Below are 18502 nucleotides of genomic sequence, written 5' to 3' on the forward strand. Positions count from 1 at the left end.
ATGGCAACCTAACAGTATGGTCAGTGAGTGGAAGGGATCAACATGGACTGAACACTGCCTTCTCCAAACCAGTGTCACAAAAAGAACAGAGACTTTACAATAGAAAGATTAATGACTGACTACATATAATGCCGCCCTCACAACAAGCATGCAGCATGGGATTCATCCTACATATGTAGATTTTGCAAAACAATTTTTAAAGCCTGCATATGCCAATAGCTTGCACTGTTCCCCTTTTACAGTCATTGGACTCACTGCATAAGAATAGCTTTCCATTGATGAAAACTGGTGGGGTTTTTGGTTTTATTTGTTCTACGCTCCAGTGAAATTTTTTCAGCGCTCCAGTGAAATTTTTTCAGCCTACATGCACTGCAGCTTTGCCCTTCAAAATGAAAAGACGACCTACCTGTGCACCATTCTGTAGTGATACCTATAGATCTTTAGGTCTTACAGCTCCATTAGTGCTTGCTTTAGTGCTGTAGATCTAAAGATCAGTAAAGATCCAGCCTTCTAAGTATTTTCCTTATTTGTTTAGAAAGGAGGAAAGCAGAAGAGGCAGGGAGGTTTTATGCACATCAACATCCCCCAATGTTTCAGGCAGCAGAACTAACTAGTCATAATTTATTCAAAGATCAAGCTGATAGGCTTCAGCCCACCTCCTCTTCTCTCATCCTTGCCACCATTCTTTTCAAAATTAAAATCTAAAGAGAAAACCACAAGAAAAGATGAGAAGGATGAAGAGCATTTCCACAGCACCATGTGCACTACAGAGCTGTAATATTTCTTCCAATGCCTCGAGTCAGAGGTTATAATACCTCATTTTCTTCATGCCAACCAAAACATTTTAAGGAAAGCCTTCACTCTTGACTTTGACATCCCTCCTGTGCGGATGATCAAAGCTTTACAGCCCAGAACTGACATAACATCACTGATCCTGAGCAACGTGTGAATTGCAGAATCATGGCCTTGAAAACTGAAAATCTGGGGTGTGCCCACAGAGCATGCCAATACATTAGGTTTTCTAATTTGTTAAGCATTTGGCAAAACAAGCACTGGATCAGAGGTATCCCAGAAGAAAGGAAGTCTTGTGTCTGTTCTCAGTTCAGGTTAGTCAGAATAATCAGATATCCCCCATGGCACTGCTTGAATTTAGGCAGAAAGGCATAACACTGCCAATAAAACGTGCACACAGGCACAAATCACCTACAGCTTCAAGCAACCACTCATCAGAAAACCACAATTTCAGTTTTGTGAAAGTTTCCACTCAAGCCTCTTTCTCCATGGGCATGGATACGGTATTACCATTAGCAGTTCATCTAACTGTAGCTCTTAAAGCAGGCAGAGAAGGTGAATTTGTGGCTGTGGTTCCCTCAGCATTTCTTTTGGAACAGTGGCAAGGGTGGAAGTCATTGCCCTCTCTGTCCCATGGTCACTCCTCCCACTGTCCCCATAAGCTGTGGCATGCTAGGACCAGGATGGACCTGCATTTTTTGCCAGCAAAGGAGGTGTTCATGAAACAAACCCTTGAGGAACTGAAGCTATGGCTTGGGGATATGGCTACCTCCAGCAGAAATATCAGTTTGAGCTACTGTCCCTTCTCCCTGATGGCCAGCAGTGTATCTTTTCCACTCTCATGCCACCTTCTTCATAGCAACCACATCAAAGTTTGCAACATCATGGGCTGAACTCAATCAAGGAACCAATCCAGGTTATAAATAACCAGACGAAGGAGAGGAGTAAGGGTATTTTAAAACTGGAACCAGAGCCTGTTCACTGATCCAGGTCACCACCTGACCCCAAGGCAGCTGTGCCGGCACAAGTGTTGGGAAACGGGCAAGGAACCAGTGAGCAAGGCTGGGCAACAACATCCTACAGCCACATCTGCCACTGAGAAAATGGTACATTCAACAGTATCACCCATGCCTGGTGTTCAAAAGTGGAGCTGAGTTAGTACAACTTGGAAGAATTTACACATTTTCAGTCTCTGTGAGCTCTTTGAAGCAAAAACACATGAGCTCCATTGGTAGGAATGACAATGCTTTTAAGCTGCATGGGGCTAGCTAACATCTCCAAACTCCTCCCTCTGACTACCCTGCATCCCCTAAAAAAGCATTGCACTTATGACATAGAAGACAGTGCCAATATACAACTTGCTTTTCAAAACTGGACAAAAATTACAGTAAGTTTCAAAACTTACTCCTGCAATATGAGCGTAGCCATACTACAGACACAGCAAAGACAGCATTTTTCAGCTGTCTTCCTTTTTCTGCGCAACCTTTCTGTTACAACTGTTTGTGATTAATACATGCTATTAAAAACAGAGGGAGTGTGAAACAGAGCCAATCTGAGTATTATGGAAGAAGCCATTGTCATGCACAGTCCAGCAAGCTGCCCTGTGTAAAACTGCTGCACAGATGAAAACATTTGCTGTGCAAAGAACATTCACTGTGTGTCAATGTACCTTCATTCTTCTTTGGTTTCTCTGCTTGTTAACTGCAGCAAAAAAAACATTGCCTCCTCATGAAGGCAGCCTTTGAAAAACTTCAGCTGAAAACTTATCTTTATCAAGCCATCTAACAAAAAAGGGAATATCTACCTGTTGGCAGACACAACAGCTGAAGTTAGAGAGCAACAGTCACACTGCCCATCACTCACTAGAGATTCAGAGATAAGACTGAAGCGCTATCAGTTGACCTAACTCTGTCTCTTTGTTTTCCTCCTCCCCTGCCTGTTTACCCATTACACCCCACCACCCACCTAGGACCTTGTGTCCAAGGCCATTTTTACTTGTTGCACCTATAGCCACGCTAAGCTATAAAATATTTTGCAGCAATATCCTTGCAGATGTTTTGCTTGCTATAACCATCTTGGCCAAAGACCCCCTGCTCTGTACAATGTACATGCATTAATGTAAGTATTCCCCCTGTGTAAGACTGAGGAGCTCAGAAGAATATGACAGTTTGAAAAGGCACAATCTCTCTACAGAAGAGCAGTACCACTCAAGCTTTGCAGATATCACATGGGAGTGTCTTATTTGATTTTAAACTGGAAGCTGTTAATTTGTGAATGGAACTCTACATACCACAAATAGAGTAACAGGGAGAAGCCCATGCTTTTCTTCTGTTTTGAAAACTTAATTTAAACTGATTGCTTTTTGAACAGCATAAACTGCAAGATGCCCAAGGATTCAAATACAGGCATATATTTTTTATTTCTCTGAGTGGGTTAATTTCCCTCTTTCCCATCTAAAGCTCCACAGTAAATCCCAATGGGTCAGTTACTATAACTACTTTACATTGCTGAATTCTGTTAGCAATCTGCTCATCATTCCTGCAGATGTTTCTGCTTTTAGGCTTCTTGGAACTACAAGGGACTCATTCCTTTGAATAAACATATGCCCTTTGTAGGCTGCAGATGTACCATGGAGAACACTGTCCTCTACACCACCGCACCTTCTTTTGTGGTAAAACCAAGATGATAGTTTTCCGAGAAAACAACTGGGAAGCAAGCAATCTGAACTTTTTCCCCCTCTTCTAAGAAATTTCTGAGAAGAGAGTGCTACATGCACCCATATGCCCTGGGACTGGACAATGCAATCTGTGGAGGCCAAACACCCCAGCACACAGGCACACAGAAATCTCAGGCAGATGGACTGGAGAGATCAGGTCCTGCAAGCAGAGAGCAAACATTCACGTGCAGAGACCATGCCTTTCAACGGAAATATGATGTAAACCTTATACCATCTCATTATTAAGTTTTACACGTTGCTAATAAAGCAGAAGGTTCTTCTACTCACCTCAGTAACGTCCATGACTTTGATGGCTGCCAGCTGACCCGTTTTGACATGGCGACCCTGAGTAAGACAGAGAGAGAACAGTCAGCACCAGCATCTCACCCATCCCTTCAGCTTACACAGAGCAAAACGCTTGGACAAGAGTTCTAGTCACTGGGTTTTCCCCAGCAATGCTGGATCCTTCTGATACTTCCTAGGAAATACCAGAAATACTCTAGATGGCTAAAACAACAATAACACATTTAAAGTGTTCCTCTTCAAATTTTAGTACCCATTTTTCTCCACATTAAAATGATGATTATCAAGTACAAGCAGGTTATATTCACAGCTTCCCTTCTGTTTACTTTAGCAAAGCCCATCGTCAGCAATGATAGTTTATTAACACGCCAGAATAAATTCCAAATGTTGCATGTTTTATTCATATGAACCAATACCTAGTACATAGGTGATATAATACATGCTTTACCTAGTAAGCATGGTTAGCCCATGATTAGGGCTTTCTCACTGATTTGGTCTTTCCAAGTAAAAGAAGTGGTGTTTCTGCAAGGGATGCATCAGACCTGCAAGAGCTCTCTTTGCTTGTCCCACAGTGGCTAGACAAGAACAAAACGTCATCTCCCTTCAGCTACACCACAGTAAGGGTACAGTTTCTCAGTACAGCTGGAGCTGACTTAATAGATCCCAGCTCCTGCAGCAGGAGCTCCTACCCTTCCTTCCTCTGCCTCCTTCCAGCCTCCTGTCACATATTTCTCCCAGGAGCACTGAGCTCCTTCTGGCACTCATTGTATCATATGATAAGCTGATTGAGATCACTAAAATGGCAGAAAGTTAACACGGAAAAAGCAAACTGTGGGGTGGGGCAGGGGATTGCAGTCCAGGAAATTAAACTGGTTTGTTCTGCAGTGAAAACAGAGCTGGAGCCAGCAGGATGCAGATCACAGGGCTGGGAGGCAAGCAGCATGGCAGGCCCCTCCAGCTCTGGTGGGCTGTAACTCGCCTCAGCTGACTTCTAACAAAAGCCTTTTTCTCTCCAGTGTATGTTTACATGAGGTAGAGACATCAATTAGCTGTTGTGTACTTTTTTCTAGACAGGCACTTAGAAATGGTCCCAATATTGGTGTTTTCCAGCTCTCCACTTAACACTCAGCAGTGTAACACCCAGCAGTTTATCCTAAACCAGCCAAACAGCTCAGTCTCCCAACCACTTTCCCAGGCACCACCTCCAAAGGTTCTTATCTGCATCAGTCAAGCTCTCTAGCAACAGGTATGCCCAATGAATGTCTTCACTTTTATCACAAATAAGAACACAACTGAACATTTAACTCAAGTCACAGTTCCTTCATTTCTCTCCTCAGCAATTTCTGAGTTTCCTAGGCAGAAACCTATATGATGGACATTAAGTGTATTTTTTGCCTGGACTAACCTCTTTACAGGGTCTTTTGAGACCGGCATCCCACAACTGAAGCACCCCAAACCACCAATCTCTTTAGAGAAATCCTGACCCTTTCACACCTTATGATGCCCTCCATGGAGGCAATGGCCAGGCATTGCTGGTGCATTCAAAAGGACAAAATGCTGCAGAATTCATTGCCTCAGCTTTCTTTCACAACTCTTCTTGTGCTTCACTCTCCCCCTTACTAACCAATCCACGTGCTTTCTATAAATACATTACTGAGCTCAGGCTTTTGCTTGCTCTGTAAACTGGCTTTACCACAGGCATTTCTTTTTACAGCTTGGTCTCAAGCTGGTTTTGATTTTAAAACAAAGTTAGGGGTCGTAACGTGTGCAGTAGCCAACACTGACCTCACCTTGACCTTACTACTTCTTGAACTGAAGTCTTTCAGCAAGCCCAGGAGAGTTCCAACTCCAATTTCCCACCCTGGAGCTCTGCCTAATGACAAAAGCCTGTGGTCTTCTCCTCAAGACTTGTCATCACACAAGGAAGGAGTGGAAAATGGCTTACACTGAGGTGGAAAAATGCCTGCTCTCAGCTCTGCCCCCATTTTCCACAGCTTTGTTGAAGGAATGTGAAAGCCCAAGGACATGGGAAGTACAGTTTTAGGTACAAAAAGAATATGCTAAAGATAACAGAGAAACAAAGATATCTCTGAAGAAAAAACCCTCACAACACTAAGGAGGTCTGAAGAGAGAAACTTTTTTTAAAAAGCAGTGAAATACAGTTCCCCATTCACTCTGCAGCAAAGTGGAGGTGCTAAAATGGTGGCAGAATATACTCAAGCAAAAAATGTGGCATGCAGAAGAGCAAAGTAGCAGGACAGGATGCCATTTTCATGGAATTTTTACTTTATTTGTCTTTTCAAATCTACTAACTACTGGTGTGCTTGCTATTTCCAGAGAGACACCTAAAATTTCCCAGTGCTCGACTTCACAGCTTTTCTGAAGTCAGTGTTCCTCCCTGTGAGACTGGCCCACTCAGGATGACTAATGTGCACCAGCCCTACCATACTTCCCCTGCAGCTTTACGGGATCCTGCTGGTGCCTCCACGAGTATCCCTATGAAAACTGGGGCCAGCTACAGCAGAACACAGCCACTGCTCATGTTTCACTTTGCTTCTTCTGGGAGAGGAAAAGCTTCTACATAACCCTCCTAAGGGACTGAAAGCAAGGGAACTGCAGAGTGTGGGAAGTGTGGTCTGCGCAGTATCCCAGACCAAATTTAAACCCTGGTCACTTCAGAATATTGTTTAAAATTACTCCAAATACCCTTTTCATAATGTATGGAGCACTCATACTCTAAAAATCTACAACATATGGGGAGGAGGAGGGATGGCCTGCATGACATTAATTTATATGGGAGAGGTAAAAACGACATTTGAAGCTACATTCTTTTCATTAAAAATATTTTCAGAGGGCGGGAAAAAAACAAACACCACAAGCACAGCATATAAGTATGAGCAGAGCATTTGTTTGTTTGTTTATTTGCTTAACAGCTCTGCTCAAGAACAGACCTGTCAAACTATTAGCATGTTGGTATAATTTTGTTTGCAACATAAAATGGCTAAGCATTCCCATTTTGGAAACCAATCGTCAGTTTTTCACGGCCAGCTTTTGCTTTGGAAAAATTTGTCAGTGTTAAAGAGAGTAATAATAAAATTGCAATGTGGTTGAATGTGAAGAAAAAACGGCAGAAATCATAGATAGGAGAAACCCTCTGAACTCAATCTCCTGGGATGAAAATTTGTTCAAATTCTGCTCACAGGGCACACTTTACAAACACAGTAACCATCAAGGCTCCATCCAGACACCCCATCTCAGCAACACCTCTCCACTGGGATAAGGTTTTTCATGCAGAATGAGGCCTCTGCCTTAGTGCAGTGTGGACACGTGGCCCCTCAGGGCATGCAGGCATCCCCATCCCCATAGCAAGGCAGAGCTTCTTGTAGCTTTGTTTCTCCAGGCAAATTGTTGGCAATTACCATCTAGATATCTGAAAAGCTCTGCAATATTGCAAAATGCAACCCATGCTAACTGAAAACAGCAGTTTCTTAAAATATTGCTAGGCGCCAAATATCAGAGGCTGAGGATCACAAGATACTGTCCCACAGCCAGAATGTTGTGTGGATATGAAACGTGCAATGAAGACAACAGCAACCTAGAAGGATCTTTCTAAGCATAAATTCTGTCTCCAGGGCCCAAGGAAGCTGCAGAAGTTTCTTCAAATAGTGGCAGCAACAGGTAGAAAAGGCTACATCATCCTGGGAGTGAGAGTTTGCCTCTTACTGGGTTTCAGCATGGGAACCACAAGAAAACATCAGCACTGTCAGCTGGTCCCCATGGAAATGAGCCTGCCAACACATTCCCTTCATTTAGGCCACATTAAGATGTTATTCACCAAAATTTCTGAACTACTTCTTGTTTCTTACACATTCTCCCCACTTTTCTCTCCCTCATTTCATGGTTCTATTCATATTAAAGCACTTGCTTTATCCTCCCAAGGAAGCAGCCTAAGAATATGTTTATGAGTGCTACTTGTACCACTGCATTTTTAAATGGCCTGTTGGGATGAGCAAGTCAATGGAATTGAGACTGCCAACCTCAAATCTTGTCTTCTTTCTTCTCATACAGATGACTGTAAGTTCATATACATAGAGCTGTAGTTCTCATCAATACAGCAATACTGCAGCATTTAACTGGATCTTAAACTGAATCCACTACTTAAGCACATTCCTAGTCATGTCTGAGAGCAATATGGTGTTTATTTCTCATCTCAGTGGGCTTTATGCATGTTGAAAAGCAGAGGGGCAAGGGGAATCCGTAGTAGACTGCCAAGATCTGCAGAACATTATAAATTTCAAGTCTTCCCACGCCCTCCAAGTCAGTTAATACACCTACTTCTTGCCTCTTTCTTCCTTTGCACACGTTATTACTGTAAAATTTTTTGTTTAGAAAGGTTCAAAGGCAAGTGGTGTTATGTGCTGTTTTTCATGGTGCTCTTTTTCTCTTGTGCCTTAATGTTATCAAAGAACTATGCAAATTAAGTGCAAAAAAAGTTCCATCAGCTAATTCACCTCTTTTCCCCACATCATCCCCCCGCCAATGACCCAAGATATTAATGTCACAGTAATGTATTCTCCTTCTAACACAGTTTCAGACCTGTGTATTAACATGCCTCTGGGAGACCGTTCCTGGAAGCTTGCTCCCCAGCTAAATGGCATGGAAGCAGCATATGGGGCAACATCACACATTAAGGAAGGAATGTACCATTTGTGACTCATTACTTTCAAGTTGGGATTATCCTGTGCACTGTACACAATTAAGTCTTTGGTAAACTTCTCCCAGCTCCCAGTATTCTATGCTGACATTTGTAAAAAGAAGAGGAATTGATTTGAAACAAACAAACTACTAATCCAATTTCAGTTGCCACACTGCACACAGAAGCAGCAGATTTAGACATGCCATCAAGCGAAAATACCACAGTACCACCTCTTAGTAGTGAGTGCTGTACAATGCCCCGATGGCAAACGTTAACTTTCCATTTCACTTCTCATTCAGTTGACTCTTAACTCCTACCAGCCTGAGGCAACAGGCCATGAAGCAATACTCTGGTATTGGGTTGCAGGCCCTAGTGCAATAAATGATAATTTATTATTCCAAGGCATGTTTACCATCAGCTCTTTCTGTCACTCGGCAACATAGAAAGCTGTAGACTTATCAACTTTGCATTGTGAAAACTTGGACTATACATGGCATTTCTTTCTACCCCCTGAAAAGATCAGGTCTACCCTGTGAAAAGCATTGGGAGTAGTGCTTGTGGAGGAAGCAGAACATATTTTTGACAGGCAAAAAGATAGAATGGCACAAAGTGAAAACAACCTCCCTGAGCAAAACAAAAAACTTTAATAATAAATAAATAAGAGTGTTCTTAACAAAAAGTCTACCTAACTGCATGTGTAGCCAAAATTATGCTGTTTCTACTGATATAGCATTCTAGTAATCATACGTTCCAGCAATGGAGACGAATTTGTAAACAAAAAGGATCATGTTTATCTGGCATGAAAAGTACTTCTAGCATAAAAATGAGCAAAAAAACCTGAGTACAAAAACCTGGAAAATCACTGCAGAAATACATCCTGTTAGATGACTTCTAAACCCAAACCAACCAGAGCTGCTAAAGACTGTCACTGTTTAAGTCAAAGACAGGACAGAGCTCTTGTGTTTTCCTTCTGTCTAAATCTTGACATCAAATGCCTGGAAAGCAAAACAGAAAACAACATACTCTCTATCCCGCTTTTGATATCCACAGACTCACTAGCTGCCTATTGAAGAAATAATAATGACAATTTACTCATGCATACTACTGCATTCTGTGAAATAATGCACAGAAGGATACACAGTTATTATCAGTTTTATTCTTCTGGGGAGGGAGTGAAAAGATGTTTCCCACTAGGAAGGAAAAAAGAGAGTTCTATTCACTGATTTTTCACTTTTGATTCCTAGTTTTGTGGTAGCTTTCCCACTGTGAAAGATGCTGGATATACATTATCAGAGGCATTTCCTTCTCCCAAACAGCTCATTGCCTAAATAGGAAGAAAAGAAAGGGGAGGGGGGAGTAAGGATGGTGGGAAAAGCATGGCAGAAAGCCACAATCTAACTTTCCCAGGATAACAACAGGTCAACTGCAGAGCTCAGTCAGAAGGCATCTCTGCTGACTCCCAGCACACTGCCCAGCAGCCCACCTCCCTCATCACACCCACCAGCAGGAGATGCTTCGGTCTGATGGGAGAAGACAGAAAGAGAACTGCAAAGACAGACAGCTCTCTTGACAATTCACCTGGAAAACAACACCAATTCCCCAAGGAGCTTTGAAAGATTTGCCTGAGGCCTGACTTCATGCTGGTTTCAGTTCACAGCCACTGAAACACTTCACCTGGCAATAGATTAAAAAAGATAGCAAGAGAAGGGGATGTTACAGGGGAACGGGGAGGGTAAGAGGAGTGCAGCTGTGCCCTTTAAGACTATGGATGGTCCTTTGTTAATCCAGTCATGTCAACTGCCGTCCATTCAGCCAACCGGGATCCCTTCAAGACTGCACATTTCCTGGCTCAAACGGGACAGAACATTCCCTTACCAAGTGAAGGCTACAGATTTTCCTGTTTTTCATTCCTCAAATACCGAGCAGGAAAGGCTGGCCAACAGGGGCCTGCTGGCAACACCGGCAGCAAGGCCGCCATGCGTTTTCACACAAGGCCACAAAAACTTCAAACGCTTTTTGAAAGATACGCTGTGCTGAGTGCTGCCCCTCGGCCAGACACCCCAGCCATCAGGTGGGTGCTGGATCAAACTCTGCTGCTCTGTAGGTGACCACCACAGCTTCCTGCACCACACTAGATGCTTCTTCTAAAGGGACACTTGAGCTAACTGGCTTGAGACCCCAGCCTGAAGATACCCTCTTCAAAATCCATCCTCAAAGTCATCATCCCATCCCATCCCAGTCACCACCATGCCGTGTCCAGATTTAGTGACCTTTACTGAAACCACCATCATTCATTTTCTCTTAGAATAGAGTCTGCACCCTCAGCTGTCCAAAAAGAGAAGGACTTTATTAATCCTTGCTCTTTTTTTTCTGGTTTTAAACCTTCCTAGATGATTTAGCTAGCACACTACTGAAAAACACACACACAAAAAAAACCCCTAAAACAAAAGAAAATAATTAAATCAGAATAGAGGCATACCTCCCACATGGACACAGTTGGCTTAGAGCACATTTGGCTTCCTTTGCAAACATCAGCTAAAATCAGCTGGCCCCCATTCAAACCAGTTCTTCACCCTACCTTAATGTCTTTACCAGTCACTAAACACACCCCTCCTAACACCGATTTGTCCCTCTGGATGGCCTGCAATGGTCGCTTTTACATAGAACAATTTCTTTCCGGCAACTATAATTAAAAATCAGGCAGATGGAGAACATCAAGAAAATAACTTAGATCAAGATATAAAACATGTACTTGTAGATACAAAATTACATGGTCTGTTCATGCAGACTGCTGCTGATTTCTCATCTTCCACCTTTGACAGGCACCTTCACCACAAAACGCTTTCCACGGAGTCTTGGCCACTGCCTGAAGGAGCATCAGGCCCATTTTGGTGGCATGGCCATAGCAAGTCCCTGCAACAGGGGAAGTGTTACTCAGGTTGAAGGAAACCACCACAAGTGAGCAGAGCAAGTCCTGTGCCTGCCACACGACATCAGAACCACCCAGTGTCACTTCAAAGATGTCCAGTACCACACAAGGTTCATACCTCAGACCAAGCAGGGCCCAAACTGACCTACCAAGGTCCCCACATGGCTGGACAGAGGCTTTAAAACAATACAGCTGCTTCTGCAGCTGAGAGATGGCAGAAAAAGGGCAATTTCTCCATCCCTTCTGCAGAGTGACATCAAAATAAGCCCGGATGAAGAAAGCCTGGGGCTGGCTTCTCTTTGTTTGACTGCTTTTAAAATGAATTCATATTGACATCTAATCATCACCCTGGATGAGCAGAGCTTTCCAACTGAAAGGAGCAAGTGACACCTTTTGACCAAGGCCCTCTGCATACCCAGGCAAGCCTGCACCCATTTCACTTTGTGCACACTCACCACCAACTTGCAGAGAAACCACCTCTTTGCGGGGCACATCCCTTCAGAAAGAGAGGGTGAGATGTCCTCGACAATTTTAAATATTTAAGCACTGAGTACAGAAAAGTGCCACAAAATATGCACTTTTCTTTGGGGAAAGAAAAAATAATAATCAAACCCTAGTTAGTCCCTGCCCCTCCAAGCACCACTGCTGTGGTAAGCAGCCTGCATTCTGGTGAGGCATTGTCAGAGGTCGTACACCGTGACAGAAGGAAAAATAAGCCCTCACATACCCTACCAGCCTTGTTGCATTCCATCTGCTGTAAAAAAGAGACCCGCTGCAAGAAACGGGTGACAGCCTTTACCAGGCAGCAAGAGGTCACCGTCCCTCCCTGGGCAGCATCCAGCAGCCACAGACAGCAAGTGTCCAGCTAGGCTGCCTGAGGCACAATACTGAAATGTCCAGCAGCCTCCTGGAGAGCAGCAAGGAGGGGTAATAAATGGAAATCAACTTCTTCTTTTAGTTCAAGAATGCTAAATGGATGGGGCAATTGTTTTGGAAGGCACAAAACCCCACTGTAAATGCAAAAGACACAGTGGGAAGGAGAAAGGGGGAACTATTGCCTTTACTGCTTTTTATTTCACTTTTTACTATGTTTTTGGGGTTGCTGCTGCGCAGAGCAGCACACACACTGCCCCATACAGCCGTCCCCATCAAGAGCCCCACCTTTTGTCTAGCTGCATCACAAGATGCTAACAAACACACGACATGGGGAGGAGCTGCTAGCTTAATATTAATGAGGGGCAAGGGGAAGGAAACTACTTCCATGTATACCTTCCCACAGAACAATACAGCTGAGCAGAGAAAAAAAATCAGATTATGTAATAAATTTTATTTCAACATGGTTGAAATGAGAGATTTCACATTGGCAGCCTTAAAAAAATCCGCAGCATTAGCATTAAAGGAAAGTTAAACTCTTAAATGTACATTTATTTATATACATATATATATGTGTGTGGGTGTATATATATATACACAAAAAGTAAGTTTCAGTCCAACTGTTAATACTTCTCCAGTGTTATCCTCCACAACAAAAAGGGCTGGAATTGCATGATTTTGACCTTTTCACTTCTCCTACTGAGGGGAGACACTCCATCAAGAGTTGTGGGTCCCTTCCAATTCAGGATATTCTATTAGTCAATTTTCTTTCCTTTAGCCATTACAAACACCATCAGTGCCAGTTTTAATTACATCTCCTTGCCATTATGGACTAGGAAGCCAGAATTTGCCAGGCAAAAACTGCTGAAACCAAAATACACCTTGTAGAGCACAAGGTATGCTGCAGGAGGACTAAAGTAAGAAGCATTCTTGAAAAGAATGGGGACCGTGCCTTATACTGTAACCCCATACATAAGAACAAATTCAGAAATATTTTACCAAGTTGCTTGCAAGCAACATTTGGCATAAAGTTTTATGTTTTAATTAAATGAGGACTCGCACCAGGAGACTATTTCCAGCATTTTTATCTTCTGATAACCTGCCAAGTACATCTGTGATTCTAAAGGGAAAAAAAAAAAAATGCAACCACCTTGTCCTTGAGAAACTGGCTGGTGGCCAGCAAGTGATCTGTAAACAGCTTTGTGTCCACAGAACTATTTTCAAATACTCAGGCAGTATTTTCAGACCTCAAACTATTTCTGCTTTGTCAGCAGGAGTTTGACTCAAAAATTCAAGCCTGTACCAACAACCCTTTCTATACCAGAGTCAGTAACAACAACTCCCCAGTCTCAGCAATTACAGAGCCATTTATTTATTTATTTGTTTGTTTGTTTAGTGAAAGGACCAAAATAAATGCCATTTCCTCTCTGTTGCTACCTGGGTAGTATGTAAGTTGCATTCCCAAAGTCTGTGGCAAACATGTTTATTATGTGAAAGGGCCAGACGACAGAAAAGCCATTATGCAACACATTCAGCTCACAGGTTAATCCATGGAAAAGAACGGCATTAAGGAAATGGAGGCTGTGTGTTCTCCAATAATGATTTTTTACCAAGTACTCAAGAACACACCAAGTGCCTCACAAAAACTAGTCAAAACACGTTCACCACTCTTAAATAACACACTCCAGGCTTTCACAGACCAAGCCGTGGCAAACAAAAAGAGCAAGAAATTCCTTGGGAGAAATTGCAAAGCAAGGCTGCAGTACTGCAGCCACTGCAGTGGGTCCTTACCTGCCTTGCTGTGAACTCAGGGTACAAATAAAACACAGATTAGGCAAAAGCTATTTTGGTGCAAAAGGCTTTTTTAGGTTTCTTTCTACAGGAAGAGTCAGCAGATCAATACCTGGCTTTGAGCCTGGTGTCCCCAGCAGAATTTTGGGGGGTTTGGTCATTGGTGAGTCTACATGACTGCAAGCCTGCTGACAACAGACAGGGTACACCTTTCTCAAAGGGAGAACAGGATCTCTGGACAGCAGTTAACAGGGCTCATTTAAAGAGCCTCGAACTAGGTTTCAGAGTGGAAAGGGATAAAACCAGAGTCACTAAATAAGCCTGGGAGAACCATGCCAATGTTTGAGAGACTGTGTGCTACCAAGGTCCTTCAGTCTGCTGTCTTGGTGAAAGCTGCAGATGGAGGTTCATATGACAGCAAAGATGGAATGGGTTACTGGTGTTTTGGAAACCACAGAAGTATCTGAGAATGGTCACACAAAAATCAGGGCTTTTTCCCATGAAAACCTGGCAGAATTAACTGACCAACTGAAGCACATCTACATCAATGCACACAGCACAGGCAATAAACAGCAGGAACTGGAAGTTGTCACACAGCAGGAAAACTATTATATAGTTGCCATCACAGAAACATGGTGTGATAACTCATACAATTGGAGAGCTGCAATGGATGGCTATAAACTGTTCAGAAGAGACAGGCAAGGAAGGAGAGGTGGTGGGATAGCCCTGTGTGTGTTAGGGAGTGTTTTGACTGCCTAGAGTTTAATGATGGTGATGACAGGGTGGAGTGTTTATGGATAAGAATCAGAGGGAAGGCCTAGGCAGATATCCTGGTAGGAGTCTGTTATAGACCACCCAACCAGGATGAAGAGGCAGATGAAATATTCTACAAGCAGCTGGAAGTCATCTCGTTATCACTGGCCCTTATTCTCAAGGGGAACTTTAATTTACCAGACGTCTGCTGGAAATACAACACAGCAGAGAAGAAACAGTCCGGGTGGGTCTTGGAGAGTGTGGAAGATTGTAACTTCCTGGTGCAGCTGGTCAAAAGTGGACCGCTAGGGAAGCTGCCCTGGTAGGACTGCTGTTTGTGAACAGAGGACTGGCGGGTGATGTGATTGTTGGAGGACTCTTGACAATAGCAATCACAAAGTGGTAACAAGTTTTCAGTTCTTGAACAAGTAAGGGGGAGGGCAGCAGAACTGCCACTTTGGCCTATCTGAGAAACTGGGTGACAAAGTCCATTGCAAGGGCAGCCCTGACAGGCAAAGGGGTCCAGAAAGACTGGACATTCTAGAAGAAGGAAACCTTAAAAGCACAGGAGCAGCCCATCCCCATGGGGTACAAAACAAGCTGGCAAGGAAAAAGGCCAGCCTGGCTAAATAAAGCACTTTGGGTGGAACTTAGGGCAAAAAGGAGAGTTTATGATCTTTGGAAGAAGGGGCAGGAAGCACAGGAATGTGCCAAGAAAGCCAACAGCACCCTCATCCATATCAGCAATAGAGTGGTTCACATCTCAAATCCTGTGTTCTGTTCTGGGTCCCTCACTACAAGAAGGACATTGAGGTGCTGGAGTGTGCCCAGAGAAGGGCAGCAGACCTGGTGAAGGGTCTGGAGCACAGGTCCCATAAGGACCAGCTGGGGGAGCTGAGGGTGTTTGGCCTGGGAAAAAAGGTTCAGGGGAGACCTTATTGCTCTCTACAACCACCTGAAAAGAGGCTGTAGCAAGGTGGGGGTCAGTCTCTTCTCCTAAGCAAACAAGTGACAGAACCAAAGGAAATGGATTCGAATTGCACCAAGGGAGGTTTAGACTGGATATTAGGGACAACTTCGTCACAGAAAGAACGGTTAGACATTGGTACAGGATGCCCAGGGAAGTGGTGGAGTCACCATCTGTGGAGGTATTTAGAAGAAATGTAGATGCAGCACTTGGGGACCTAATTTAGCGGTGGACTTGGCAGTGCTTGGTTAATGGCTGGACTTAATCGTAAACATCTTTTTCAACCTAAACAATTCTGTGATTCTACGGTTTCAGTCCCCAACACACACACCTTCCGTAGCTGTAGGTAGGATATACACTGAAGACTTTTTTAGTATTTCTAGTAACAATTGCACTTTGGGAAAAAATAAAAATCTCTTTTCTCATGACAGCACAACACACACAAAACTATTATTCAGCTCATGATCCAACATCAGCCATTCCTGCAAACCACAAGTCACTGCTCTGGACCACAACTGCCATTAGATGCAATATAAAAATTGCTAGTCAGAAAGGCCAAGCTTTTGGTCGCAAATCATTTGGTAAACTGGAACAAATAAGACAACTTACTCTTGCCCCAGACTGCAAAAGAGGAGCAAGGATCAAAATTCAGCTGAGGACCATGACTCATACTTTTGTAGCCAGTTATAGCCAGGCAGTTTAGACCAGCATCACTATCCATGAAACCTCAATAATATTGCACTATCACTGTTGCAGTTAGCCTGTAGTTGCCAAGTAAATTTGGTTGTATCAGACTCTCAAAACAAATCCTCAGATGAGGCAGGGATAGGTTGGATTCAAACCTAAACAGAGACTTCACCCAATCCCATTCCATGCTAAGCTGCAGACATCTCACTGGTCAAAGAGCTGGGCAGTGTCACAAGCAGACCAATCAGCAGTTTAAACCGAGGTGTTTCAAACCACCTATATAAACTGGGTGCAAACAATAAAACTCACTGTTGTCACACGGATCTCTGAGAGTGCGTCATCCCTGTCTCTGACCACCGAGCCCACTTAAACACATGGTAACTCAAGGTAATACTGCACCACTTCTCAGGTGGCAAAGAGAAAGGAAGAACACTCCACCCACATGGGCAACAAAGTTGTCCCTCAGGCCCTGCAAACATCTTGGCGGCCATGCTCACATAAACAGAAGAGGCAGCAGGGGACACGTCTCACTGAGGGCCCGGGCACAACATAAAGGAAACAGACAGAGGACCAACAGACCAGGACTACAGCAGGCTGATAACTTCCGGGACCATCACCTCATCTCCCCTAAATACAGAAATGGGAACCTATAAACAGTTCAGATGGAAAGTCCCAGCCCCCTGCAAACAAAAAAAAATATTTCTCCAGCAATCATTCAGCCCTGACTCAGGAGCGCCCTACACACCCGAAGTTTCCATCCCCAGCTGGGTGGTTTCCAAAGAAGCAGTCATGGAAGATCCCATGTCTCTGCTGATACACTGGTGTCTCCAAGAGCAGATGCAGCTGACTGTGAAGGATGCACCCAGACACATCTGGACTGCAGCACAGGTGGAGCCAGCACACTGCCTCCTGCCGCATGGCTCTTTGCAAAATAACCCATCATCTCAGCCACTGCAGCTCAGAGACTGCTTGGAAACCTGCAGTAAATTCTTGGTTATAAGTCACAAGTGCAAATACTGCTTAATCCCACTCAGAATTTAAACCTTAAAAAATTTTAATCCTTAAAACACAGATATACATAATGCCAAAGCTGTAGCCAAACTTAATCTTTTACCATTTGTTCCACCACTTCCAACCTTACAAAAAGGATTGAAGAGGGGGGATTGGAAATAAATTTTTTTTTTTTTTTAAGAGTAGAAGCCTTCCACATTTTTAACGTTTTTGCTCAATCACTTTCCTAGGACATATGGAAACCTACCTACAAAGTCTGAGCAACACTGCCTGAAAAACTACCCATCATTTAAACAAATCACCACTTGAATCTGGAAAACAGTTGTGTTAATCAGGTACTCCGACCAAACACTACAGCCATGACCTAATTACATTATGTGGTATGGTGGTGCAGAACAGCGGTTCCTAGAATTAAGCAATCTTCCAATTAAGTGTCATGCACTGAAAACAAAATTAAATCAGCTGTGATGCTGCCCTACTACTTCTACTCCCTTCTCCCATCAGGGAAAGAAAACAAAGTCCTTTCCACCAGTCTGAATGTTGTATCACCAGAAGGACTGGATTTCCAAGATGCTGGGGAGGGGTCTACACACCCCAGATGTGCCTGTTCCAAATTACACCACTATGAGGACAGCTAAAACAAAGTAACTATTTTTATATTTGTAATAAAACTGGATTTACAAAAGTTACAATGCTTTTAAAGTTCACCTTATAAATTTACAGCCACTTGTCTAATTACTGAAAAAGCATTACAGTTTATTATAATCATGTGTCTGCACTGAAAACATGAAGATGGAATGCTGGAATAGATTGCTCAATTATACAGTGCACAGCTATTGCAACTGCTGTCAAAGTAGAATTCAGAACAAGCCCAAGCACTTGTTTTGCAAAACACAAGCACAAGCAATAGTTAACACTTAAAGCAATTTCACTGAACCATGGATCACCAGGCAAAGCACGTGCAAGACACAATTTAGTGAGAAG

At 43.3% G+C, this 18502-nt stretch overlaps 1 protein-coding gene across 9 annotated transcripts in view; it reads right to left on the bottom strand.

The window, feature by feature from the left end:
* MAP4K4 (mitogen-activated protein kinase kinase kinase kinase 4) overlaps positions 1-18502 on the bottom strand; it is a 165333-nt gene that overhangs the window by 82990 nt on the left and 63841 nt on the right. For all 9 annotated transcript variants that reach the window (XM_041417996.1, XM_041417990.1, XM_041417994.1 and 6 more), the window contains exon 3: positions 3797-3853. In XM_041417996.1, coding sequence (XP_041273930.1) covers positions 3797-3853 — 57 coding nt within the window. The remainder of the gene's footprint in view (positions 1-3796; positions 3854-18502) is intronic.

Source organism: Onychostruthus taczanowskii, unplaced genomic scaffold (genome assembly GCF_017590055.1).
Source record: "Onychostruthus taczanowskii isolate IOZ18803 unplaced genomic scaffold, ASM1759005v1 scaffold58, whole genome shotgun sequence".
NCBI lineage: Eukaryota > Metazoa > Chordata > Aves > Passeriformes > Passeridae > Onychostruthus > Onychostruthus taczanowskii.